General features: G+C 34.1%; 1 protein-coding gene across 1 annotated transcript in view; it reads left to right on the top strand.

Annotated features, from left to right (window-relative positions):
• The first annotated feature begins 1,075 nt into the window (after positions 1-1,075).
• The window catches only part of LOC143020178 (uncharacterized), a 160,187-nt gene continuing 152,217 nt past the window's right edge, over positions 1,076-9,045 (top strand). Inside the window, exons 1-3 of the mRNA XM_076176341.1 lie at positions 1,076-1,091; positions 1,628-1,783; positions 3,645-3,773. Of these exons, the coding sequence (XP_076032456.1) occupies positions 1,076-1,091; positions 1,628-1,783; positions 3,645-3,773 (301 nt within the window). The remainder of the gene's footprint in view (positions 1,092-1,627; positions 1,784-3,644; positions 3,774-9,045) is intronic.

The raw sequence follows: 9,045 nt of genomic DNA, 5'->3' as shown, positions 1-9,045 counted from the left end.
GGACGCTGAAGTTTCACGGTTCTCCAGCTAAACAGATTACTGTAATTGCCTGACTGATTACTCTGAGCAATCAGTGATACAGAGTGCCAACTCACCCCTTTCTCTCCCTCTCTCTTTACCTCTCTCTCTCTTCCTCTCTCTCTCTCTCTATCTATCTATCTATCTTTCTGTCTCTCACTCATACATATATATATATATATATATATATATATATATATATATATATATATATATATATATATATATATATATGCAACAGTAATCACATAAAAGACGTGAATAAAGACATTTTCCTTGAAACCTCGAGGAAATCAAAGAACGGAATACTGAACGTTTTCGTCTATTTAAGACATTTTCAAAGTACATAGTATCACAACAAAGTACAGCTTACATACAATGGTGTAGAGAACAGGAAAGGTCACTCGACATAAATACATAAGGATTGTCTTACAGAGAAACAAAAATAGAAATAATAAAAAATACATATAGAAATAACAAGAATAAATAAACAAAGTGGGTGACAATTGGCACATGTGATAAATGGTCACACAAGATGTCTAAGGCGGAGATTTGTGACATTATCCAACAATTTGGCTGATGACAAAATTATCTAGTTTGAAAAGACCAATACTTAAATTGAGATTCTCATTGAAAGTTTTTTTTTTTTTTAATGAGACACGATTAAATTATGTTACTTACCAAATAGGAACTACATGAAACAATTTCTTCGGAATTGTCCCAATCAATGCAATGGTTGTAGTTTCTAATGTAAGCAAAAATCTCGCTTGACGATTGGCCAGTACGGACGCTATACTTGTGCTGGTTCAACCTAAATTTTAATTCCTTGCCAGGCTGACCAATGTCACAGGAATTGCAATTTTTGTAAGGAATACTGTATACACAACCCGCTGAATTATCATTAAACTCTGTGTAGTGGATTCCAAATTAGTTTTTGATGAAAAATTCTATGTACAAAGATTTGGCATGGCTATGGGGAACCCCTTGTCTCTACAGTTGAGTAATTTGTATATGATTTTTTTTTTAAGGGAATTGTTGTCTTGTATTCTTGCACGTGATGTTATTTGGTACAGGTATGTCGATGACATACTATGCATTTGGCCACTTGCTCATATTTTGGATAACTTTTTAGTAAATTTAAACAATTTAGTACATTCTATAATATCTAAAATTACGACAGAACAAGACAACAAATTATCCTTTCTAGATGTTACCATTCACAGGAAAGAAAGGTACTTCAAGTTTGATGTTTTTCGTAAACCCACTACCGTTTTATCATATATTCACTATTATTCTACTCACCTCCTTAATACAAGGATTTCAGTTTTTTCCTCCATGTTTCTTAGAGCTTTTAGAGTTTGTAGTCCTGAATTTTTAGATGAAGAAATAAAATGGATCTATGAAATAGAATCAAACTTGAAATACCAAAAATATGTGATAGTTAGATCACAATACAAGGCCAGGAAGTCATATTATGATTCTTCCCCAAAAGATTCTTTTAATAAAAAGAATCTTTTGGTTTTTCCCTTTCATCCCATTTTGGTGAATCTTCCTCGTGTCCTTAAGGTTTTTAATGTTAATGTTGTATTTAAAAACAATACAATCAAAGAACGTCTCATCAAGAATTCGCCTGATAATTCGGCGGGTTGTGTCTACAATATTCCTTACAAAAATTGCAATTCCTGTGACATTGGTCAGACTGACAAGGAATTAAATTTTAGGTTGAACCAGCACAAGTATTGTGTTCGTACTGGCCAATCGTCAAGTGAGATTTTTGCTCACATTAGAGACTAGAAACATTGCATTGATTGGGACAATTCCGAAGAAATTGTTTCATGTAGTTCCTATTTGGTAAGGAACATAATTGAATCGTGTCTCATTAAAAAAAACTTTCAATGAGAATCTCATTTTAAGCACTGGTCTTTTTAAACTAGATAATTTTTTCATCATCAAATTGTTGGACATTGTCACAGATCTCCGCCTTAGACATCCTATGTGACCTTTTATCAAATGTGCCAATTGCTTGTCATTCACTTTGTTTATTCTTGTTATTATAATTTTTTTTCTTTTTTCTATTTTTTTTCTTTGTTTCTTTATGTTGAGTGACCTCTCCTGTTCTCTACACTATTGCGTGTAAGCTCTACTTTGTTGTGATACTATGTACTTTGAAAATGTCTTAAATAGACGAAAACGTTCAGTATTCCGTTCTTTGATTTCCTCGTGGTTTCAAGCAATATATATATATATATATATATATATATATATATATATATACAGTATATATGTATATATATATATATATATATATATATATATATATATATATACTGTATATGTATATATATATATATATATATATATATATATATATGATATATATGCAAATGTATAAATATGTGTGTAAATGAATATGACAAGGCAATATATGTAAATAAGATGTACAAACAAACAAAAAATGAAAGTGTGAATAATATGTAATCTTAGTACTCCAAAAGTATATTTTATAAAATATAACAGAGCTGAAAATATAAACTGGGAGCCTTTTTCTCCCTGAAACATCAAAATCCATCTCAAACAAATAAAATGGCCTCTAATTTGACAAATGGATGTACCGACAAAAATCGTATTTTTCATCGTTTACTAGGGGAAGTATTTTCTCATCGGCAGAATATGGAATTAGATCATTTTGGTATTAAGATAAAATAAAACTTTGCGCTCCTGAGGATATTTTTGAATAATTAAATTGGTATGACGATTGGTAGAATCAAAATGTATTCGTCCTGCAAACTCGAAGAGATAATACAGATGGGTTTGATTATTCCTTTGAGTGTAAGAGGCATTTCCCTATGCTGAATAAATCTGCTTGTCAATAATCTGAATACTCAAATCTAAGTCAATTACCACTGTCAAAGGGTTAACTGATATTGACTTAATTAAACGAAATAGGTGTCATTTGACCTAAAATCTTATGATGGATTTTCATCGACTGAATAAAATAAAAGTAAAGAAATATTAATGAATGTTCCAACATAAGTTATTTTGCACGCCTAAAGGGTTATTTATAATAGATTTTGATTAAATGTTTTCATATGAGAAGAGTTTTCACTAATAAAATTCATTTGGTGATATCAAGATGACAAACCTTTGTGGGAATAATGACCGTTGAATATAGGCTAACCATAATGAAATTCATTGTTTCGATAAGAATATAGAGATATCACTCAACTGACTAAAACATCTTGTAATGAGTATATTGCATGTACGTCAATTTACACAACCAGGGAATTGGATGATGGTCTCGATATAAAAATACATAATAATTATCGCCTACGAATTGTCAATTTTAATTGAATAAAGTCACTCCTCATGGCGGATAAGAGTCACTATAAAAAAGAAAATTGGTAACACTGTGAGAGAAAGGGATTTAAGAAATAATACATAACTATATAAACAGATAAATACATAATTGAATAAACAGATAGATAATTCAATAAAATGATAATTAGATAAGTGAATAGAAAAATAAATATATAATACATGAATATATAGTATATATACAAATAAAATTTATTCGTGTTATTTGTTAATATTTAATAAAGTTTATTCTTTTCCTTGTTCTTCCTCAGCCACGAAGCTACTGTCGGGTGTGCCGCAGGGTCCCGTGTCCTTCAACAACACACGCTACGCGGCTTCCCTGCCAGAAGACGCCGATCTGGGTACCAGCGTCACCCAGGTTCTTGCCACACATAACCAAGGTAATGTCACTGATGAATTCAGTCAAAAGTACACATCAAAGACCTGTGACCTATACAGATAAACAGATATAGATAGATAGATAGATAGATAGATAGATAGATAGATAGATAGATAGATAGATAGATAGATAGATAGATAGATAGATAGATGATAGATAGATAGATAGATAGATAGATAGATAGATAGATAGATAGATAGATAGATAGATGGATAGATGGATAGATGGATAGATGGATAGATGGATAGATGGATAGATGGATAGATGGATAGATGGATAGATGGATAGATAGATAGATAAATAGAGAGAGAGAGAGAGAGAGAGAGAGAGAGAGAGAGAGAGAGAGAGAGAGAGAGAGAGAGAGAGAGAGAGAGAGAGAGAGAGAGAGAGAGAGAGAGAGAGAGAGGAAGAGAGAAAAAGAGAAAGAGAAGAGAGAGAAAAGGGGAGAGATGGATACACCAAATGACATATTGAGAGTCTGGTAGGTTGTAGGAGCTGTAGGTCAGGACACGTCAGAAATATTAGTTATCTTCGCTAGGTTCGTACTCTACTTCTTCATCATAAGAGAATCAGCACAAATTAGCTAAAATCGATGTAAGTACAAGTAAAAGTAAATAGAAGGATAGAACATTGAATGTGAATTAGGTAGGTTTTATTCCAAGCTAACTATTTTCTACTACTCTCAATTTTGGAACAACGAGCTGTTTTATAAAGCTACGACTGTGGTCAGCATAGATTTTCATATCCAGATATTAGTGTTAGTGCTGGTGGATATGTACATTGCTCACAAGGTTGCCCTGTCTCGCGTTAAGATTGTTAGATAGGATGACGGACTATTTCCAATCAGGTAGGTGTCCTTTGCCAGTGCCATGGTTTACGAGCGCACTTGTGTTGTGGTGGTCTTGGATGTCTGCTTTGTGTTCTCTTAAATTTGTGGTAAGACTTATTTATGTTTTGCCAAAGTGTATATATATCAATCAATCAATCGAATCAGCCATCCTGATCCACTGCTGAACAAAGGCCTCCTTCATAGCATTCCATGAATCACACGGCCGTGCCATCCTCTGCCATGTCACTCCTGCAAACTTCTCGATCTCGTCTCTCCACCTTCTGCCTGGTCTCCCTCTTTCACGCTTCCTATCTCGCGGCGTCCACTCAGTTACGCATTTGCTCCATCGCTCATCAGTCGTTCGCACTAACTTTCCTGCCCAATTCCACTTTCTCTCTTTAACTGCCTCCACAATATCTTTCACTCTAGTCTGCTCTCTCACCCAACTTGCTCTCTTTCGGTCTCTCAGTGTTATTCCCATCAATGATCTCTCCATTCTCCTTTGTGGAGTCATTAGCTTTGTTTCCATCACCCTCATCAGCTTCCAAGTCTCACACCCGTAGATTATTGCTGGTAGAATGCATTGATTGTAAACTTTACGTTTTAAACATAAAGGTAGAAGGCCTCTCAGGATTTTATTATACTTACCAAACACTTTCTAACCAATTGTAATACGTCGTATTTCATTATCATGATCTTTCGTTACCTTCACCATCTGGCCTAAATAATTATACTCTTCAACTTCCTCAAGATTCTCACCATCAATTATATTCTCTTTACTTTGAACTTTCGTGTTGAGCATTTCTTTTGGTTTTACTCTTATTTATTTTTAAACCTACTTTGAGACTTTCTTTGTTTAGATCGCTCAGCACATCTTGCAAGTCTTCTGCTCTTTCTAAAATAAGAATAATGTCATCCGCAAACCTTAGGTGGTTCAAATATTCGCCATTGATCTTTAAGCCTTTCTTTTCCCAACTCAACCTTATGAAAATATTTTCCAAACAAGTTGTAAATAATTTGGGTAAAATTGTATCGCCTTGATCTATTCTGTATCTTTATGTAGTCGAATTATAGCGGTACCTTTTGCATAAATCTTTTCTAAAACTAATACGATATGTTCGTTTGTCCCCTGTTTGCGTAGTGAGTTTAGTATTGCTATTTGTTCTACCGAGTCAAAGGCCTTCTCGTAATCTACAAAAGCTAAACACAGAAGTATATTCTATTCTATCGTTTTCTCAGTTAGTTGGTCTATTGCCTGCAAATGGTCTTGAGTCGAATATCCGCTCCTAAAGCCTGCCTATTCTCTCGGTTAGTTTCTATTTAAACTTTACTTCGTCTATTTGTAAGGATCTTGGAGAATACTTTATATAAGTTTGATAGCAAGCTAATCGGTCCATAGTTACTAAGGTCCTTCTGGTCTCCTTTTTTATCAAGCAAAATCACTATAGCATTGCACCACGCATCAGGTACACTTTCTTGACTTAGCACTGGGTGTACAGCTGAGCTAATTTAATATAAACTAATTTCCCTGCGTCTTTCAACAGATCTATTGATATACCATCTTCCCCAGGTGCTTTCCCTCGTTTCATAGTTTTTAGAGCAAATTCGACTTCTTCCTTTGTAATCTCTGGTACACTACTAACGTCTACACATGAATTTACTGACTCAACTATGGTCTTCGACGAGTAAAGCTCTTGGTAAAATTCTTTTACTCTTTTTACCATTTTGTCTCTACATTTAATTATTTCTATCTTTCAAACATATTATTTGCTGTCTTCCTAAAACATGTCTGTGCTCGGTCACTTTAATACTTTTAACTTTCCGAATAGTTTCCCCTATTCCATCCAAGTTTCTCTTTCTTTTCCCTAATCTCTGCCTCTTGTTGATAAGCTTGTTTAGTTCTATTCATTTTCTATCTCGTCGCTCCTGCTTTTAATCTGCATGGTCCTTCTTTTTTTAGTTAGGTCATTTGTAGCTTTGGAGCATTTGTTCTCTCTAATGTTTTTGTATTTCCTACTTTCTCTACCGATTCCCTAATGATATTCACTAAATTCAAATTTATATCTTCACGCTGTCCTCATTAGTTCCTAGAGTTTCGAATATTTTTTTTTATTTCTAAAAAAAATTCTTATTGTTATCCTTTGCAAGGCTTATTTTCTTGACTAAATCTAGTTTATTTCTCTCGGGTCTGAAATTAGATTTAGCTGTGCAACCTACCTTTCCATGGTCACTACCTATGTTGAATTTATTTATCACCGTAACACTGCTAACGCTTTTGCTCTCATCTAATATGAAGTCTATTTCGTTCTTTGTTGTTCCAGTTGGACTTCTCCACGTCCATTTACGACCTACACGCTTTTGGAAGAAAGTGTTCATTATCCTCATGTTGTAGTTCTCTGCAAAATTTACTAACATCTCGCCTCTGTCATTTCTTTCACCTACTCCAAACTTACCAATGCGAGTCTCATCTCCCATCCTCTTCCCCACTTTATCATTAAAGTCGCCTATTACCAACATGTACTTACTTTTTTCTTGAACCATTACCTAACTTAAATCATCATAGAAGGACTCAATTTTCTTGTCTGAACTCTGTGAAGTAGGTGCATAAACCTGAACTATTTTTAGAGTGTATCTTTTGCACAGCCTAATCACAATCCAAGCTACCCTGTCAGATAAAATACTGAATTTGACTACGTTACCAGCAACCTTTCGGTTTATTAAGAATCCTACTCCACTAGATTTTTCTTTGTCCTTACCTCTATAGTAGAGCAAGTGGTGACCATCTTGTTTTTGTATCAGCTTTCCTTCCGCTCTTCAGACCTCGCTCAGTCCTACGATGTCCTATTTGATGTTGTCTGGTTCTTCCATTAAACTCTCCAGTCTGTAGTCTCCTGAAAGACTTCCTACGTTGTAGTTATAGATCTTTATTTTTCATGTTGTTTAATGTCCAAGACTTGGATCTGCTTCGACAGTGTTTACTCACATTCGGTGGCACACTGCTCGTTAGCACACGAGGCAATGCGGTTGGACCTTTAGAAGGCGATGATCCAACAGGAACGCCCGGTTTTGTTTTGGTTGTGATATTCATATTTGCTATGAAGGGGGGTTTGCAGTAATCTCACCTCCGTACCAAGTGGTTTCTGGTGAGATATTTCTCTGGTGTCACCTTATTCATTATATTCGGTGAAGGGTGCCCAGTGGTCCACGCCGTCATTCTGACGGTACCCCATATATTTATGAGGAATTTCCCTGTTTACCATCAGGGACGTGCTAGTTAGCAGTGGGTCCTGCAACTGTATGTTTGAGCTGCTACTTGTCTGATCTTTCTTAAAAAAAAAACCTGTTCGATATGGGTGGCCCTGCAGAGATTTCCTCTCTATCGACATAGCTTTTATAATCATTAAGATTCTCAAGCCTATCCACCACGTCAAGGAGTCAACTTTCCGATAGGGTATATATATATATATATATATATATATATATATATATATATATATGTATATATATATATATGTATATATATATATATATACATATATATATATATATATATATATATATATGTATATATATGCAGAAAGATCATTATAAGAACACGTGATTCACAAATTTTGCTGGTAACCACTAAGGAAATCGGAAGGGAACAGTAATTCTAAAGCGCATTCGTGTTATTCACATCTTCAGGGGAATACAGAAAAGTCTGTGTTACAAAGAGGTTTAAAGTTAACAAGATTATACACTAGGAAAGGAAGTGGCATAGTACAAGATGTCACAAGATTATACGCTAGGAAAGGAACTGGCATAGTGCAAGATGTCACAAGATTATACACCAGGAAAGGAACTGGCATAGTACAAAAAGTCACAAAAAAGATTAAATCTTAGTGCAAAAGGTCACTAATAAAAAAGAAATCTAGAGAACAGCACAATTTACCAAATTAATTGTGGTCACTTACAACCTGATTAAAAAAAAATGATGATAAATTTATCTAATTTATAAATGCCATTACTGATATTAAGATTAGAACCTTCAGAATGTTTTATAATACTACTTTCTATTATGTTTCTATTGACAAATGAATTACAAGAGATAATAACGAAAGCGTCAGTCCAATTAATACAATGATTAAAATTTTTCATGTGAACAAATAGAGCATTGGATTCTTGTGCTGTTTTATCACTATATCTATATTGTTTAGTTCTAGTTGATAGTTCTTTGCCCGTTTGTCCAATGTAATACTTCTATCTCTGCAATGGATTTTGTATATGCAGCCATCAGAATCAGCGGGATAATTCTTACTTATCAATTTCTTAAAAGTACATGGGTTATTAAAAGCTACTTTAATATTCCATGTTTTAAGTAGATTATCTAAACTGTATATAATTCAAAGTGGAGAGTTAAGTGTACAGAATAAGTGTGAAGAACGAGCAACCTTTAGTGTTCATT

This window comes from Oratosquilla oratoria, chromosome 39 (assembly GCF_046742065.1).
Source record: "Oratosquilla oratoria isolate Oo_2021 chromosome 39, ASM4674206v1, whole genome shotgun sequence".
In the NCBI taxonomy this organism is placed as follows: Eukaryota; Metazoa; Arthropoda; class Malacostraca; order Stomatopoda; family Squillidae; genus Oratosquilla; species Oratosquilla oratoria.
This window is presented reverse-complemented; position numbering and strand designations above follow the sequence as displayed.